General features: G+C 47.0%; 1 protein-coding gene across 1 annotated transcript in view; it reads right to left on the reverse strand.

Moving 5' to 3' along the window:
- Nucleotides 1-898: 898 nt before the first annotated feature.
- Nucleotides 899-19,750, reverse strand: part of LOC311116179 (galactose-3-O-sulfotransferase 4-like) — a gene marked incomplete at both ends in the record, with an annotated part of 32,880 nt that continues 14,028 nt past the window's right edge. The window contains 6 exon segments of the mRNA XM_084191301.1: nt 899-1,087; nt 1,089-1,816; nt 2,408-2,528; nt 3,577-3,723; nt 3,844-3,994; nt 7,111-7,236. Of these exon segments, the coding sequence (XP_084047427.1) occupies nt 899-1,087; nt 1,089-1,816; nt 2,408-2,528; nt 3,577-3,723; nt 3,844-3,994; nt 7,111-7,236 (1,462 nt within the window).

Here is a 19,750-nt window from a genome sequence, read left to right on the forward strand (position 1 = left end):
GCATTTTCCACCACCATCAACAAAACACAAAATCGTGGAAGAATGGTGTCACATCCCTCCAATAGAGTTCCAGACACTTGTAGAATCTATACCATGGCGGCAGGCGCATTGAAGCTGTTCTGGCTCGTGGTGGCCCAATGCCCTTTTAAGACACTTGATGTTGGGGTGTCCTTTATTTTGGCAGTTACTTGTATCTCACCAGAGAAAGGTGCAGAGTGAGCGAAACGCCGCCCCTCAGTCATACATGTTTGGTCCCGACAGCATCAGATATATGGCCTACACATACTGAGCCATAGAAGCGGTGAGATTGATGCGTCTTGCTGTGCGTGTTTAGGTCAAATTATCAATATGCAGAGACCCCCTCCCAAAGTTTGACTTTTGTGCCTTTACAGGAGCTCATGTCTCATTCAGGGAAGCTTAGCTCCCCCTGCCTCCCCCATAATGTGCACCCTGACAAAGTCAATATGAACATAAGGGAGTCATAACCAGTCATAAGGGAGTCATAACCAGTCATAACTAGTCATAAAGGAGTCATAACCAGTCATAACCATTCATAAAGGAGTCATAACCAGTCATAAAGGAGTCAACCAGTCATAACTGTTCATAAAGGAGTCATAACCAGTCATAACTGTTCATAAAGGAGTCATAACCAGTCATAACCGTTCATAAAGGAGATAAGACGCGCCAGAAAAATGGGAATGTACAGTAAAGTGGAGGCGCAGCATGGTTGGATGGAGAATGGGTTTTTATCCCTGTGAGTCTCTTGGAGTACTTGAGTAATACTCAGTAGTACTTGAGTAACAGAAATACTCAACAAGTGCTTGAGTAAGAATACACAGGCTCAGTCGGGGTTTAGTCTTTTCCATTCCCTATCTAGAATGAATTCTGGAAAACGATCTTATGCTCCCTTTTCACCACTATCTCGCACCAATGTTTGGTTGTTGTTGTTATTATTATTATTATTACGAGATAACAGACTCCCGTCCCAGTCCCTCTCCTCCTCCCCCGCCCTCCCTCCTCCCCCCACTCCCAGCTCTCCTGTCCTGAGTTGGGAGGAGGGGTCTTTCCTCACATAAGCTCCCCAAGCCTGGGCAGGCTGGGGGAGCTGCCCTGCGGAACTGCCTGGCATCCAGCAGGTCTTTATACTGGATCTCCGGCCTGATCATCCTCAGACAGGCTTGACGGGTAGTGTTGTCCAGCCCAGGCTGGAGCTCATATCCCAGGATCTTCACCAAGCCGCTCTGGAAGGGCCTGATGGCCTTGTTCCGGATGCGGCTTGCCTCCACCGGCCTCCCGCCATCCCTCAGGCAAGCCTTAGCCAGCAACTTCCGGCGGGTCTGGAGTAGAACAACCTCTTGGTCCATCCTGGCTCTCCCAAAGCGATCCACTTCATCCCAGAAGGAGCGGTTGAATGCCTGATAGAGGTGCCAGTCCAGGGCGTTCCACTCCCGGAGCTTCTGGCGTTGGTTGTCTGTGAGAGCCATGGCGGGGGGCTGAGCAGCAGCCGCTTTATCCTCCCAGGAGCTGCCTTTGCTGGGCTTTTGCTGCCGGGCGTTCAGGCTGAAGGAGACGACAGCATCCAGAGGCCAGCAGAGGGCGTGGCGGAGCAGGATCATGGATTCGTCGAAGTACTCCGAGACCAGTATGAGTTTGAAGGCATGTCGGATGGCCACTTCACCTCGTTGCGCCAGCGTGGTGGAGAAGTTGGCGTTGTGGTCCAGGCCGAAGTCGAACGACAGCAGGTTGCGGGCATAGTGGTTGTTACGGAGACGGGGGTCATAGTACTTCAGGGGGTTGTCGGCGAAGTCTCCCAGGCCTGTCAGATTACATTAAGATTAGAAAACCTAAATGTCCTCAATGAGGCTATTCATTTGATAGCATACAGACTCAATATACATTGGTGATGGGGGGGGATCCATACAATTACATATTTTGGATGATATTATATCGATATGTTTACCAGTGTTGGGATCAATTCCAGTAAATTCAGGAAGTACACTGAAATTCCAATTTAAATTCTCTTCAATGCTTTTCAATTAGGAAAATGTGGAATTGGAATTTGGTCTACTTTCTGAATTGACTGGAATTGACCCTGACTGACTCCAAGTATCGATTTTTTTGCTAGGTAGTGTTAGCTAGCGCTAGTCGGCTGTATCTGCGCCAAAACTCCGGTATTTTTCATCCTATAGCTGGTTCTCCATCTTCTTTTTTTAAATAGTGAGCCAACATGTTTCAGCACTTTTATTTCCATAAGTGAACAAAGCTCATTTTCTCATGCTTTCTCGTCTCTCTGCAGCAGACATATAGTGAGCAATTATTGTTGTATGATGTTGTTTTTTTAACCCTGAGTGCAATATGATTTCCCAATTAGGACAATAAAGATATTGATTGATTGATAGATATGTACCTTTGGCTTTCTTGAAGGCAGGGGCAACGACTTTGTAGTAGGCGTAGGACGACTCGGCGAGCGCTACGGGGTCACGAAGGATGGAGAAATAGAAGGTGTCGTCTGGCATCACCTTCCCTACCTGTAGTAGACCGCAGAAGAAGAGGTAAGAGGTGAGAGGTTAGAGGGGTCAAAGGTCATGGAGAAAGAAAATGAGTGACGGATGCCATCGTCAAACTGTTAGATATGAGGTTATTTTAATGAAATCATGACATATAAAACGGATCATATGAAGTTAGGCGCTGCCGTGCTCACTAATGAAAAATAAATAAGTCACACACTCCTGTCTTCATTACAGTATGATATGCCTTCATCAGGTACATGGTGGCATTATAGCCAACATTTTAGTAGGCCTAAATTAAATGTTTTCTTTATATTTTTAAAGATGTAAAAATAACACTTCAGTGGAATTTTGCTGCTCTAGAGATGGCATATCACACAGCATGTCAGCATGCTCTGTCATCTCAAACTAACAAACCTGTTTTAACGAGCTCTGGTTTGTCCTGTTTTCAAAAGTAACGTACACACACAGAGAGACAAACACACACACACAGTACACACACCGTATCACTCCTTCTTCAGTTATGATACTAAGCTAACTCCTGTTGAAATGTTAACCTACAACTAAAACATTTAGTCCTTTCTTTTCCAACAGTGACATGAGTAGATAACAAAACATTAGGGAGCTGACAGACCTAAAAAATATATCATCTGCTCCATGCAAATTATAATGTTTGCTAACACACAACAGTCCTAAAACATTTGATTTTGCTTTTGTTCATTTCCTCAAGAATTAAAATGCCAACATGTAATTCTAGAATTAAAAAATACATTTCTAAACATACACATGAATACATGGGGGAAAATACAATAACATTGATAATCTGAGACTAAAACCCTCAATATATTAAAATTGGAAAATGTTATACTTTTATAGTTTTTAAGACATTAAAATTTGAACATCTTGGGCGAATTCATTGCGGAAATCGTTTAAGAACAAACGGAAGTAAACAGAGCAAAACAAGAGTTTCTGTTGGACAAATTCAGGTAGGTCCCTCCCTGTTTTGTTCCATTTAAGACACGTTTTGCAACAGAATTGACGCAATGAATACGCCCCTGAAGTAACGTACCTCTGGTTTGTTGAAACGCATGTGGTTTCCCATGATGCTGAACTCTGCCACACGGGGCCCTCTGTAACCTTTGACCCTGTGGGCGTTGAAGGGGAGGGGGTAGCCGAACTGATACCCCAGAGGCAGGGCGAAGCGTAGGTCCTTCTCCTAGAAGAAGAAGAAGAATCCAATTGCCAGATTATTATGAGGTTTACAGTATTTTTGCACAGCTCTGTGCTCTTTTGAACCAAGAAAATATCTCTCTGAATGTGGAGATGGAGTCTGTACCTCTCCGTATCGGTAGAGAATGTTGAGGACGGTGCTGCTGGCTGTCTTGTGGGTCTTCAGGAACATGACGTGGCTGTGGGGCCGACAGGAGCCCAGAGACAGGCCCTGGCCATCGGACGAGAACAGCGACCGCAACCTGTCCTGCTGGAGGCTATTGGGAGAGGGACAGAGAGAGTGGGAGAAGGGAGAAGGACAGAGAGAGAGAGACAGAGAGAGAGAGACAGAGACAGAGGGACAGAGACAGAGGGTGACGGTCATTTGAATATCAATAAGACAGGTTAGATTGTAATAATTTAGCAGACACTTTTATCCAAACAACAGTTGGACCACTGAAAGAGAGCAGGGACACTAGTTCCCCACAAAAGGAAAAAGGCTGAAGCTAAAACCCCTAGGTAAAACTGGCAGATGTGGAGAGAAAGAGAGAAGAATGAAAGAGATCGAAAGTGAAAGTGAGGAAGAGAGAGAGAAAGACAGTATGAAAGAAATGGGACAGAGCGAGAGAGAGAAAAGCAGCAACAAGAAAAAAAACTACAAGACTAACAACATGTCTGTCTCTCTAGTGTACAAAACAACAAATTCCATTAAAGTGTGTCTATTCGCTGGAGTAGTGTGTGGCTGAGTTAGTTGGCAGTATGCAGCCTACATTAAGAAGGGAGTGTCCAAGTATCTGGCCCCACGGCCCCTGGGTACTATAGCTAAAGCTTTAGGGTGTGTCCCAACTTCTCAATTTCAGAAATAATTTAATGGCATGACAAAAAAATGGTTCTGTATTGACAAAGCAGCAATACACAATGTAGGGCCCTGTAGCTAAAGCTTGTATCCTAATAAGCTGTTTTGTAATGTTGTTTTCTACACAAGTATTTGTTGAAGAGTGTCTTGTATGCCCATATGGGCTGTGAACCTAAAGGTGTATGACACTGAAATAATATAAATCAAATCACAGTCAATCTATGCAGCCCCAGGCAATATAACTAAGCCTTATCAAGAGCATGCCAGCCTAGAGATCCAGTCAAACCAGTCCTGCTCTCTTCTGTCCTGTTGTCTGTCTATGCACCCACCACTCGGGCTCATTGTAATGGCTGGAATGGAATTAATGGACCGGAGGCAAACATGTGGTTTCCATGTGTTTGATAACGTTCCATTAATTCCATCCCAGCCATTACAATGAGCCCGTCCTCCTATAGCTCCTCCCACCAGCCTCCTCTGGCACCCACATAAGGTATTGAAAGCATGGGTAAACACACACAGTGATTAATGAACCAGGACCCTAGATACACATGGGGAGAACTACAATTCTACAATATATTTTTCTTTGTCATTGTTTTGCTGATGATAGCAATGTGTCAAATAAGTAATCTGTTAAAAACATATGGGTCAGAAACAGAGAATAATGCATCGGTTCTGGAGGTCAATAGTACATGACTCAAACTACAGGTAGACTGACTCTTACAGTACTGTGAGAGAAAGGTGACATTTGGAAATGGCTAAAGGTGTAGGTGATAGTTGACCGAACCACAACACACTGCTCTAAGGCCAGTTGTATTTATTTTCCTACTGGTTATGGACAGGACTGGAACAGGGAATGCTGATCCTAGACCAGCACTTTAGGCAGTTAGGACAGAGCTGTGTCTTATATCTTGGTCTTTTCTAGTCTATTTTCTATTGACGAGCAGATTGAAATAGAAACATAATACAGATTAATAATAGATGAAGATGATGATGATGATGGTGATGAAGTAGAACAACAACAAAAGCTGCAGGACGGGTGCAGCCATAGGAGCTGGCAAGACAGCACAAACTGATCTGGGACCGGGCTAGGTGACCAGGCTTGAGGCTAGGTGACCAGGCTAGGTGACCAGTCTAGAAGCTAGGTGATCAGGCTAGAGGCTAGGTGACCAGGCTAGAGGCTAGGTGACCAGGCTAGGTGACCAGGCTAGAGGCTAGGTGACCAGGCTAGGTGACCAGGCTAGAGGCTAGGTGACCAGGCTAGAGGCTAGGTGACCAGGCTAGAGGCTAGGTGACCAGGCTAGAGGCTAGATGACCGGGCTAGAGGCTAGGTGACCAGGCTAGAGGCTAGGTGACCAGGCTAGAGGCTAGGTGACCAGGCTAGAGGCTAGATGACCGGGCTAGAGGCTAGGTGACCGGGCTAGAGGCTAGATGACCAGGCTAGGTGACCAGTCTAGAGGCTAGGTGACCAGGCTAGAGGCTAGGTGACCAGGCTAGAGGCTAGGTGACCAGGCTAGAGGCTAGGTGACCAGGCTAGAGGCTAGGTGACCAGGCTAGGTGATCAGGCTAGAGGCTAGGTGACCAGGTTAGAGGCTAGGTGACCAGGCTAGAGGCTATATGACCAGGCTAGAGGCTATATGACCAGGCTAGAGGCTATATGACCAGGCTAGGTGACCAGGCTAGAGTCTAGGTGAACAGGCTAGAGGCTAGGTGACCAGGCTAGAGGCTAGGTGACCAGGCTAGAGGCTAGGTGACCAGGCTAGAGGCTAGATGACCGGGCTAGAGGCTAGGTGACCAGGCTAGAGGCTAGGTGACCAGGCTAGAGGCTAGGTGACCAGGCTAGAGGCTAGATGACCGGGCTAGAGGCTAGGTGACCGGGCTAGAGGCTAGATGACCAGGCTAGGTGACCAGTCTAGAGGCTAGGTGACCAGGCTAGAGGCTAGGTGACCAGGCTAGAGGCTAGGTGACCAGGCTAGAGGCTAGGTGACCAGGCTAGAGGCTAGGTGACCAGGCTAGGTGATCAGGCTAGAGGCTAGGTGACCAGGTTAGAGGCTAGGTGACCAGGCTAGAGGCTATATGACCAGGCTAGAGGCTATATGACCAGGCTAGAGGCTATATGACCAGGCTAGGTGACCAGGCTAGAGTCTAGGTGAACAGGCTAGAGTCTAGGTGATCAGGCTAGAGGCTAAGTGATCAGGCTAGAGACTAAGTGATCAGGCTAGAGGCTAGTTGACCAGGCTAGAGGCTAGGTGACCAGGCTAGAGGCTAGATGACCAGGCTAGATGACCAGGCTAGAGGCTAGATGACCAGGCTAGAGGCTAGGTGACCAGGCTAGGTGACCAGGCTAGAGGCTAGGTGACCAGGCTAGGTGACCAGGTTAGAGGCTAGGTGACCAGGCTAGAGGCTAGGTGACCAGGCTAGAGGCTAGATGACCGGGCTAGAGGCTAGGTGACCGGGCTAGAGGCTAGATGACCAGGCTATAGGCTAGGTGACCAGGCTAGAGGCTAGGTGACCAGGCTAGAGGCTAGGTGACCTCTAAACCTTTTGTTGTAGATGACTCCCAGGAGCTGTCCTGCGAAGGCGATGGCCACGAACACCAGCAGGGCCTTCCAGAGCCACAGGGGCCCCACCCGATAGCACCCCAGCCCCAGCCGCAGCCGCATCCTCCTGGACAGAGAGAGAAAAATAAATATGATTTAATTTCAGGGTCCAGAGCCACATGGGCCCCGGCCGCATCCTTACATTTACATTTTAGTCATTTAGCAGACGCTCTTATCCATACTGGCCCCCCGTGGGAAACGAACCCACAACCCTGGCGTTGCAAGCGCCATGCTCTACCAACTGGAGGGAGGGAGAGGGGGAGAGAGAGAGACTGACTTTTTGTCTTTCTTTAATAGTACATCCTCATTTCATTAAAACCTCACCCCCCTCCCCTCCCCCTAAAATAAAAAATAAAAATGATCAATATCCCCTGTACTGCATACTCATCTTTTCCTCTACCCCACGATACAAAAACAACACCACACATCACAATAACCCAAACTACATCAACTCTACAACCATATATCCAGACCATTTCCCCCAGCTATACAGACAGCCCCCCCAACACACCATATCTCTTGAAACATCTCCACACTTTTTACCATTTTATAAAACTCAAATTCCACCCTAAGGCGCGCAGAGACCATCCCATTAAATAATAGTAAAGGGTCTGTTGTCCCCCCACCTTTGACCCTGTTCCTCCTTGTTATCCAAATAGCTAACTTTGACTGAGCAAACAGAAAATTCAACAACACACATTTTTCCTTTTCCTTATTTGAATACCTGTACCCCATTATAAACATCCCGACAGTAAAGCCCACCCCCAACCTCTCACACAGACATTCCAACTGAGACATTAAAGGCATTAACCTGGCGCACACAGAAAACACATGAATCACAGTTTCACTCATGACACAGAAAGGACACCCCTGTCCGACTCCGAGTTCAACCCGTGCCAACCAGCTGTTAGTGGCTAGGGCTCCATGTAAAACCCTCCACTGGAGGTCCCCTGACCTCTTTGGTACTGGGAGTTTGTAGAGCCCCCTCCATCTAAAACCCACCATACTCTCCGCCCCACATGCCCCCTGCCACTGACGTGCCTTCACTCCTGTTAGGCTCCTGATGTTCCTTACCTTAATACAGAGGTTGTATAGGGCTTTACCTCCCACCCCTTCAAACTCCCCCAGGCTCGGAGTGTTAAAAGCTAACAAGTCCTCCAGACCCCCTTGCCAGTCCCCAGTCTTTGCCGTCACGTGCAGTGGCGGAAACATTGGTGGCCCCTCCCCCTTTGGCCGCTCAAACACCCCCTTTACCGGCTCAGACAGTGCCTCCTGGACTTCCCCCAGGAATCTCTCCAGCAGCCTAAGAGATGTTAGGCCTGTTTGTTGTGCTAGGATTCTGGGGTTTTCCACCCCTCCTCTCCCAGCAGTCGCAGGTCACCCAGCCCTAGTAATCCCGCTGCCATCAGTCGCCTCTTCAGGGTGGCCGACTGAACCGATCTCAAAAGGATGGCTGGGTTGTGGAAGATAGGCTCCTCCCACACCCACAGCCCAGGCTCCACACCCCCTTCTCGTGTGGGCCTTAGTAGCTGCCAGGCCCTCAGCACCGCAGAGTAAAAATCAGAGAGACCTGCTGTACTCAGCCCCTCCAGCCTCATGAGGAATAGCTGCCGGTCCAACCCTAATCCGCCTGCTCTCCTCAGCAGCGCGCATGCTGGTTCCCTCCATCCGACATCAGTATGGTCCTGTCCTGTTTATTCTGTTTAGTCTTAGCCCAAACGTTATCGCTATTTCCAGTTGTGTCTTAGCTCTCTCTAATAACACCTGTGACTGCTTTATGCCTCTCCCATGTCAATTATGCCTTGCCTATTGCTGTTTGGGTTAGTTCTTATTATACAATTTCACTGTAGAACCTCTAGTCCCTCTCAAACTGCCTCATATAGTTCCTTTGTTCCACCCCCCATACACGCCGAGACAGGCTCAATCGGTGCCTCCAATGACGCTATCTCCTTCATTGTTACCCAACGCTTAGGGTTACATGAACTGTACTCATATCCTTCCATATCCTTTTCTGTACATAATGCCCTGAATCTTTTCTACAACGCCCGGAGAACTGCCCCCTTTATTCTATGTACCCAACGCACTAGAAGACTAGTTCTTAAAGCCTTTAGTCGTATCCTTATTCTAGTCCTCCTCTGTTCCTCTGGTGATGTAGAGGCTAACCCAGGCCCTGCAGCCCCCAGTATCACTCCTACTCCCCAGGAGCTATCATTTGTTGACTTCTGTAACCGTAAAAGTCTTGGTTTTCTGCACATAAATATCAGAAGCCTCCTTCCTAAGTTTGAGTTATTCACTGCGTTAGCACACTCCGCCAACCCTGATGTTCTAGCAGTGTCTGAATCCTGGCTTAGGAAGGCCACCAAAAATTCTGACATTTCCATCCCCAACTATAACATTTTCCGTCTAGATAGAACTGCCAAAGGGGGTGGAGTTGCAATCTACTGTAGAGATAGCCTGCAGAGCTCTATCATACTATCCAGGTCTGTGCCCAAACAGTTTGAGCTTCTACTTCTAAAAATCCACCTTTCCAGAAATAAATCTCTCACTGTTGCCGCTTGCTACAGACCCCCCTCAGCCCCCAGCTGTGCCCTGGACACCATATGTGAATTGATTGCCCCCCATCTATCCTCAGAGTTCGTACTGCTTGGTGACCTAAATTGGGATATGCTTAACACCCCGGCCATCCTACAATCTAAACTAGATGCCCTCAATCTCACACAAATTATCAACGAACCTACCAGGTACAACCCTAAATCCGTAAACATGGGTACCCTCATAGATATCATCCTGACTAACTTACCCTCTAAATACACCTCCGCTGTCTTCAACCAGGATCTCAGCGATCACTGCCTTATTGCCTGCGTCCGTAACGGGTCCGCGGTCAAACGACCACCCCTCATCACTGTCAAACGCTCCCAAAAACACTTCAGCGAGCAGGCCTTCCTAATTGACCTGGCCCAGGTATCCTGGATGGATATAGATCTCATTCCGTCAGTAGAGTATGCCTGGTTGTTCTTTAAAAGTAATTTCCTCTCAATCTTAAATAGACATGCCCCATTCAAAAAATACAGAACTAAGAACAGATATAGCCCCTGGTTCTCCTCAGACTTGACTGCCCTTGACCAGCACAAAAACATCCTGTGGCGTACTGCATTAGCATCAAATAGCCCCCGCGATTTGCAACTTTTCAGGGAAGTTAGGAACCAATATACACAAGCAGTTAGGAAAGCAAAGGCTAACTTTTTCAAACAGAAATTTGCATCCTGTAGCATTAACTCCAAAAAGTTTTGGGACACTGTAAAGTCCATGAAAAATAAGAGCACTTCCTCCCAGCTGCCCACTGCACTGAGGCTAGGAAACACTATCACCACCGATAAATCTACAATAATCGAGAATTTCAACAAGCATTTTGCTACGGCTGGCCATGCTTTCCACCTGGCTACCACTACCCCGGCCACCAGCTCTGCACCCTCCGCTGCAACTTGCCCATGCCCCCCCCGCTTCTCCTTCACACAAATCCAGACAGCTGATGTTCTAAAAGAGCTGCAAAATCTGGACCCCTACAAATCATCTGGGCTAGACAATCTGGACCCTTTCTTTCTAAAACTAGCCGCCGAAATTGTCGCAACCCCTATTACTAGTCTGTTCAACCTCTCTTTCGTAACGTCTGAGATCCCCAGAGATTGGAAAGCTGCCGCGGTCATCCCCCTCTTCAAAGGGGGTGACACTCTAGATCCAAACTGTTACAGACCCATATCCATCCTGCCCTGCCTTTCAAAAGTTTTTGAAAGCCAAGTCAACAAACAGATCACCGACCATTTCGAATCCCACCGTACCTTCTCCGCTATGCAATCCGGTTTCCGAGCTGGTCATGCGTGCACTTCAGCCACGCTCAAGGTCCTAAACTATATTATAACCGCGATCGATAATAGACAGTACTGTGCAGCCGTTTTCATTGACCTGGCTTTCGACTCTGTCAACCACCGCATTCTTATTGGCAGACTAAATAGCCTTGGTTTCTCAAATGACTGCCTCGCCTGGTTCACCAACTACTTCTCAGATAGAGTTCAATGTGTCAAATCGGAGGGCCTGTTGTCTGGACCTATGGCAGTCTCTATGGGGGTGCCACAGGGTTCAATTCTTGGGCCGACTCTTTTCTCTGTGTATATCAATGACGTCGCTCTTGCTGCTGGTGACTCTCAGATCCACCTCTACGCAGACGACACCATTTTGTATACATCTGGCCCTTCATTGGACACCGTGTTAACAAACCTCCAAACGAGCTTCAATTCCATACAACACTCCTTCAGTAGCCTCCAACTGCTCTTAAACACTAGTAAAACTAAATGCATGCTCTTCAACCGAACACTGCTTGCACCCGCCCACCCGACTAGAATCACTACTCTCGACGGGTCTGACCTAGAGTATGTGGACAACTACAAATATCTAGGTGTCTGGTTAGACTGTAAACTCTCCTTCCAGACTCACATTAAGAATCTCCAATCCAAAGTTAAATCTAGAATCGGTTTCCTATTTCGCAACAAAGCCTCCTTCACTCATGCTGCCAAACATGCCCTCGTAAAACTGACTATCCTACCGATCCTTGACTTCGGCGATGTCATTTACAAAATAGCCTCCAACACTCTACTCAGCAAATTGGATGTAGTCTATCACAGAGCCATCCGTTTTGTCTCCAAAGCCCCATATAATACCCACCACTGTGACCTGTACGCTCTTGTTGGCTGGTCCTCACTACATATTCGTCGCCAAACCCACTGGCTCCAGGCCATCTATAAATCACTGCTAGGCAAATCCCCGCCTTATCTTAGCTCATTGGTCACCATAGCAACACCCACCCGTAGTCTGCGCTCCAGCAGGTATATCTCACTGGTCATCCCCAAAGCAAACACTTCCTTTGGCCGCAATTCCTTCCAGTTCTCTGCTGCCAATGACTGGAACAAATTGCAAAAATCTCTGAAGCTGGAGACACTTATCTCCCTCACTAACTTTAAGCATCAGTTGTCAGAGCACCTTACCGATCACTGCACCTGTACACAGCCCATCTGAAATTAGCCCGCCCAACTACCTCATCCCTATATTGTTATTTATTTTGCTCATTTGTACCCCAGTATCTCTATTTGCACATCATCTCTTGCACATCTATCATTCCAGTGTTAATACTAATTGTAATTATTTTGCACTATAGCCTATTTTATTGCCTTACCTCCATAACTTGCTAAATTTGCACACACTGTATATTATATGTATTTCTGTTGTATTTTTGACTTTGTTTTGTTTTACCCCATATGTAACTCTGTGTTGTTGTTTTTATCGCACTGCTTTGCTTTATCTTGGCCAGGTCGCAGTTGTAAATGAGAACTTGTTCTCAACTGGTTTACCTGGTTAAATAAAGGTGAAATAAATTTTTTTTTAAAAATGGTACAGCAGTCTCCGCGCCGCCTTTAGTCGGAATGCAGCCACCCTGCTTTCCAGTTCCACCAGGCCCTGTCCTCCTTCATTTACGGACATATACAACACTGCCGCCCTCAGCCAGTGATGGCCCGACCAGAAAAAATCCACCAGCTTGCGTTGCAGGTCTGCGAGCAGCCCGGCGGGGGGGTTGAGGACAGCCAGTTTATGCCACAGGGAAGATGCCACCAGGTTGTTGATTATCAGCACCCTCCCTCTATATGACACTTGGGACAGGAGCCACCTCCACCTGGCCAGTCTTGACACCACTGCCTGTGACAGCCCCTCCCAGTTCTTCCTGACCCACCTCTCCAAGCCCAGGTACACCACCAAAATGTTAAGCCCTTCACAACCCCACTGCAAACCCCCTGGAAGCAGAGGAGGGGCCCTATCCCCCCATGCCCCACATAACAGAGCTTTGCTCTTGCCCCAGTTTGCCTTAGCTGACAAAGCTCCCTCGTACACCTTCAGACTATTCTCTAGTGCCTGCATATCCTGACCACCCAAAAAAGGCTCAATGGCTAGTGTATATAACTTCCCTGATAGACAAGGATGCCCTCTAATGCCCCGCCTTACCCAGACTGGCCTACTGAGCCCCCCTCCCACCTTAACCATACATGATGCCCCAGCATACAACATCTTCACATAGGCCAAAAACCTTTCCCCAAACACCACATTAAACAGATACTCATGGTCCACTCTATCAAAAGCCTTCTCTTGATATAAAGAGACCAGATCAAAGTTCACATTAGAACCTCTTGACAAGTCCAACATGTCCCTGATAAAGAACAAGTTGTCTGTGATTGAGCGTCCTGGTACACAATATGTCTGGTCCTTGTGTACTATAGAGTCCAGATGGGACTTCAGTCTGTTAGTGAGGACCTTGGCAAATATCTTGCAGTCCGCACAGAGCAATGCCACAGGCCTCCAGTTCTTAAGTTCACACAAGTCCACTTTTTTGGGCAGGAGAGTCAGAGCCGCCCTCCGGCAGCTCATCGGCAACTCTCCTACCCCGATGCACTCACGCAACACGCAAAAGAAGTCCAGTCCAATTATTCCCCAGAATTTTTTATAAAACTCCAATGGGAGTCCATCGACCCCCGGTGCACGGCCGGGGGACATCTGGGTTACGGCCTCTGCCAGTTCATGGGACAACAGGGGAATGTCCATTTCATCCCTTTTTACCAGAGAGAGCTTAGGGAGTTCGGCAAACAAAACCTGAGCACACATAGGATCACACAGTTCTGCCTTATACAACTCTGTATAAAACTCCACAGTCCGCTCCCGCATCTCCCCCACCACAGAGGTCACCCGCCCATCCGAAAGCCGAAGACAATGCATACCCTTGGCTTCACCGCTCTGTCTTTCCAAACCAAAGAAGAAGGAGCTGGGAGCATCCATCTCCTTGAGCATGGAGAACTTAGCTCTTACAAGTGCTCCCTATGCTTTAACCTGGAAAAAACTGCCAAGGTCCCTACGTAGTTCAGCTAAATTAGCCTGGAGGCCTACATTGCCTTGCCCCACCAGCTCTACCTCCATCTCACTAATACTACGCTCGAGTTCCCCCAATACTCTCCTAGCCTCTGAGGATGAGAGAGCTGTATACTGTTGGCAGAAAAGCCGAATTTGGACTTTTCCCACATCCCACCATTGACTCAGAGACTCATACTCCTCTTTTCGCTGCCCCCACCTTTCCCAAAAAGTCTGGAAACCTGAGCAAAAAGTGGCATCTTGTAAGAGCTTTACATTAAACTTCCAATAGGATGCCTGCCGAGGCCCTGGTGAAATAGACAGCCGAGCCATGGTTATGTGATGATCTGAAAAACCTACTGGGAGAATAGTAGCGCCCAACAGCCTATTGCTCTGATTCCTGGACATGTACAATTGATCAAGCCGGGCTGCACTCACCCTAGCCCCAAAGACCTTCACCCATGTATACTGCCTTGTGTTGGGATGTCTAGTTCTCCAAACATCCACTAGGTCAAACTGATTAATAATGTCCCTTAACACCCCCACTGAACCTGAATGAGGCTCCTCCCCATTTCTGTCTTTCGTAAAATCCATTGTACAGTTCCAGTCCCTGCCGACCACCAGCGTCTCCTCAGGCGATATCTGTGAGAGTTCCTGTCTAAGACACCCAAATAGAAGCCCCCTCTCTCTCCCTGTGTTAGGCGCATACATATTTATAAAGACAAAACCCCTGTTGTTAATTTCTGCTTTTACTACAAGCAGTCTACCCCAACACACCTCTTTTGAGGAGCAGATTTTTACAGACAGACCCGGTACAAAAAGGACTGCCACCCCTGCACTAACATTTGTCCCATGGCTCAGCACACTTGCCCCTTTCCACCAGGCCTCATCTACCCCACCCTCCATAACATGACTAGACCCAGCCTCATCTGCACCACCACCTATAGCATGACTAGGCCCAACCTCATCTACACCACCATCTATAGCATGACTAGACCCAGCCTCATCTACACCACCATCTATAGCATGACTAGACCCAGCCTCATCTACACCACCATCCATAACACGACTAGGCCCAACCTCATCTACACCACCATCTGTAGCATGACTAGGCCCAACCTCATCTACACCACCATCCATAACCTGACTAGACCCAGCCTCATCTACACCACCATCTATAGCATGACTAGACCCAGCCTCATCTACACCACCATCCATAACCTGACTAGGCCCAACCTCATCTACACCACCATCTATAGCATGACTAGACCCAGCCTCATCTACACCACCACCTATCGCATGACTAGACCCAGCCTCATCTACACCACCATCTATAGCATGACTAGGCCCAACCTCATCTACACCACCACCTGTAGCATGACTAGACCCAGCCTCATCTACACCACCACCTATCGCATGACTAGACCCAGCCTCATCTACACCACCATCTATAGCATGACTAGGCCCAACCTCATCTACACCACCACCTGTAGCATGACTAGACCCAGCCTCACCTACACCACCATCTATAGCATGACTAGACCCAGTCTTATCTACCCCACCATCTGTAGCATGACTAGGCCCAGCCTCTGCTGCCTGTGTCTCATGGCCCCCTGCACGTTGACCTCGATTTCCCCCACTGGTGCTTGAACCCTCACCTTGTCTACGGCCTTTATGTGTGCACGCAAAGCTCTTATGCCCCAAATCCCCACACTCAAAGCACCGTAGACTATCTGTGCTGGCAAAACCTGCGTAGCGCCTCTCCCCATGCCTCACTTTAAAGTGCACATTTAACTGTTGCTCATTGTTATTCAGAATCAGCTCCTACCTGTTCGCCGACCGCAAGCAGAACCTCCTCCACCTTAATTCCATTCTCAGGAAAACACCTGAATCCATGCCATAACGACAGCGTCTCCTCCGCGCTAGGCTGCGAAGCCATCGCTCACACCACACCGTTCAAAACCCCAGGAAACTAAACCTCTGTCCTCTTCCTCCCTAACTTTGAAAATAAAAACAGTGGGTACCACTAAAACAACATTAACCCTCCACCATAGAAAAGAGAAATTGAAAGGAAAAACCAAGGAAAGAAACAAGTTAGGACAAGCCCTCCACACCAAAAAACTCCCAGCATATATGCACACACAGAGACACAGACAGAGACAAAAAACAGAGCAAACTAGAATGCTTTTTGGCCCTAAACAGAGAGTACACAGTGGCAGAATACCTGACCACTGTGACTGACCCAAACTTAAGGAAAGCTTTGACTATGTACAGACTCAGTGAGCATAGCCTTGCTATTGAGAAAGGCCGCCGTAGGCAGACCTGGCTCTCAAGAGAAGACAGGCTATGTGCACACTGCCCACAAAATGAGGTGGAAACTGAGCTGCACTTCCTAACCTCCTGCCAAATGTATGACCATATTAGAGACACATATTTCCCTCAGATTACAGCGATCCACAAAGAATTCAAAAACAAACCCAATTTTGATAAACTCCCTTATCTACTGGGTGAAAAACCACAGTGTGCCATCACAGCTGCAAGATTTGTGACCTGTTGCCACAAGAAAAGGGCAACCAGTGAAGAACAAACACCATTGTAAATACAACCCATATTTATGTTTATTTATTTCCCCATTTGTACTTTAACTATTTGCACATTGTTACAACACTGTATATATACATAATATGACATTTGAAATGTCTTTATTCTTTTGAAACTTCTGAGTGTAATGTTTACTGTTAATATTTATTGTTTACTATCTACTTCACTTGTTTTGGCAATGTTAACACACGTTTCCCATGCCAATAAAGCCCTTAAATTGAATTGAATTGAATTGAGAGAGAGAGAGGGAGGATTCAGTTATAGAACACATTGCCCTTTATGGTTGCGAGGTCTGGTGTCCGCTCACCAACCAAGAATTCAACAAAACACCAAATTGAGACTCTGCATGCAGAATTCTGCAAAAATATCCTCAGTCTAAAACGTAAAACACCAAATAATGCATGCAGAGCAGAATTAGGCCAATACCCGCTAATTATCAAAATCCTGAAAAGAGCTGTTAAATTCTACAACCACCAAAAGGAAGCGATTACCAAACCTTCCATAACAAAGCCATCACATACAGAGAAATGAACCTGGAGAATAGCCCCCTAAGTAAGCTGGTCCTGGGGCTCTGTTCACAAACACAAACAGGCCCCACAGAGCCCCAGGACAACAACAACAGAATTAGACCCAACCAAATCATGAGAAAACAAAAAGATAATTACTTTACAAATGTACAAAGAATTTACAAAAAACAGAGCAAACTAGAATGCTATTTGGCCCTAAACAGAGAGTACACAGTGGCAGAATACCTGACCACTGTGACTGACCCAAAATTAAGGAAATCTTTGACTATGTACAGACTCAGTGAGCATAGCCTTGCTATTGAGAAAGGCTGCCATAGGCACACCTGGCTCTCAAGAGAAGACAGGCTATGTGCACACTGCCCACAAAATTAGGTGGAAACGGAGCTGCACTTCCTAACTTCCTGCCAAATGTATGACCTTAGAGACACATATTTCCCTCAAATTAAAAAATAAGAGACATTTGAAATGTCTTTATTCTTTTGGAACTTCTGAGTGTAATGTTTACTGTTAATATTTGTTTATTTCACTTTTGTTTACTATCTACTTCACTTGCTTTGGCAATGTTAACATAGGTTTCCCATGCCAATAAAGCCCTTAAATTGAAAATTGAATTGAATTGAGAGAAAGGACAGATACATATGGAGAAAAGAAAGAGGGCTTGTGAGAGCCGGGAGAGAGATAAGGGGAGAGAGGCAGAGTTGTATGGTTCACCAAACAAATATGACATGAGGGTTGTGATGACCAGCGAGAAGCACCAGTATAATTCAGCTAGTACAGTACACTGAGTCTGACGTTGTTCTCTGTAGACACGGAAAACAGTGTATGTAAACAGAGCAGTGAATGACAATTTGTCAGGACTACAGGGCTTGCAAAATCGTGGGAGTAGACAAAAGTACTCAGTCGGGCTCTCAATTTACTGTTGCAAGTTAGAACAGTAGACTACACAAGGTGCAATTTAGACATTTGGTTGTGCATCAGCAGTTCTTCTCTTCTTATATCAGTCACTGATAGTCACTCAATTAGACCATGTCAGCTAACATTTTTTAGATTGGTATATTAGTCTAGCGGCCAGCTATCTGGATGCCTGGTTGTTCTTTAAAAGTAATTTCCTCTCAATCTTAAATAGACATGCCCCATTCAAAAAATACAGAACTAAGAACAGATATAGCCCCTGGTTCTCCTCAGATTTGACTGCCCTTGACCAGCACAAAAACATCCTGTGGCGTACTGCATTAGCATCAAATAGCCCCCGCGATATGCAACTTTTCAGGGAAGTTAGGAACCAATATACACAAGCAGTTAGGAAAGCAAAGGCTAACTTTTTCAAACAGAAATTTGCATCCTGTAGCACTAACTCCAAAAAGTTTTGGGACACTGTAAAGTCCATGGAAAATAAGAGCACTTCCTCCCAGCTGCCCACTGCACTGAGGCTAGGAAACACTATCACCACCGATAAATCTACAATAATCTAGTATTTCAACAAGCATTTTGCTACGGCTGGCCATGCTTTCCACCTGGCTACCACTACCCCGGCCACCAGCTCTGCACCCTCCGCTGCAACTTGCCCATGCCCCCACCGCTTCTCCTTCACACAAATCCAGACAGCTGATGTTCTAAAAGAGCTGCAAAATCTGGACCCCTACAAATCATCTGGGCTAGACAATCTGGACCCTTTCTTTCTAAAACTAGCCGCCGAAATTGTCGCAACCCCTATTACTAGCCTGTTCAACCTCTCTTTCGTAACGTCTGAGATCCCCAGAGATTGGAAAGCTGCCGCGGTCATCCCCCTCTTCAAAGGGGGTGACACTCTAGATCCAAACTGTTACAGACCCATATCCATCCTGCCCTGCCTTTCAAAAGTTTTTGAAAGCCAAGTCAACAAACAGATCACCGACCATTTCGAATCCCACCGTACCTTCTCCGCTATGCAATCCGGTTTCCGAGCTGGTCATGGGTGCACTTCAGCCACGCTCAAGGTCCTAAACGATATTATAACCGCGATCGATAATAGACAGTACTGTGCAGCCGTTTTCATTGACCTGGCCAAGGCTTTCGACTCTGTCAACCACCGCATTCTTATTGGCAGACTAAATAGCCTTGGTTTCTCAAATGACTGCCTCGCCTGGTTCACCAACTACTTCTCAGATAGAGTTCAATGTGTCAAATCGGAGGGCCTGTTGTCTGGACCTATGGCAGTCTCTATGGGGGTGCCACAGGGTTCAATTCTTGGGCCGACTCTTTTCTCTGTGTATATCAATGACGTCGCTCTTGCTGCTGGTGACTCTCAGATCCACCTCTACGCAGACGACACCATTTTGTATACATCTGGCCCTTCATTGGACACTGTGTTAACAAACCTCCAAACGAGCTTCAATTCCATACAACACTCCTTCAGTAGCCTCCAACTGCTCTTAAACACTAGTAAAACTAAATGCATGCTCTTCAACCGAACGCTGCTTGCACCCGCCCACCCGACTAGAATCACTACTCTCGACGGGTCTGACCTAGAGTATG

This window comes from Coregonus lavaretus (assembly GCF_964263955.1).
Source record: "Coregonus lavaretus genome assembly, contig: HAP1_SCAFFOLD_1864, whole genome shotgun sequence".
NCBI lineage: Eukaryota > Metazoa > Chordata > Actinopteri > Salmoniformes > Salmonidae > Coregonus > Coregonus lavaretus.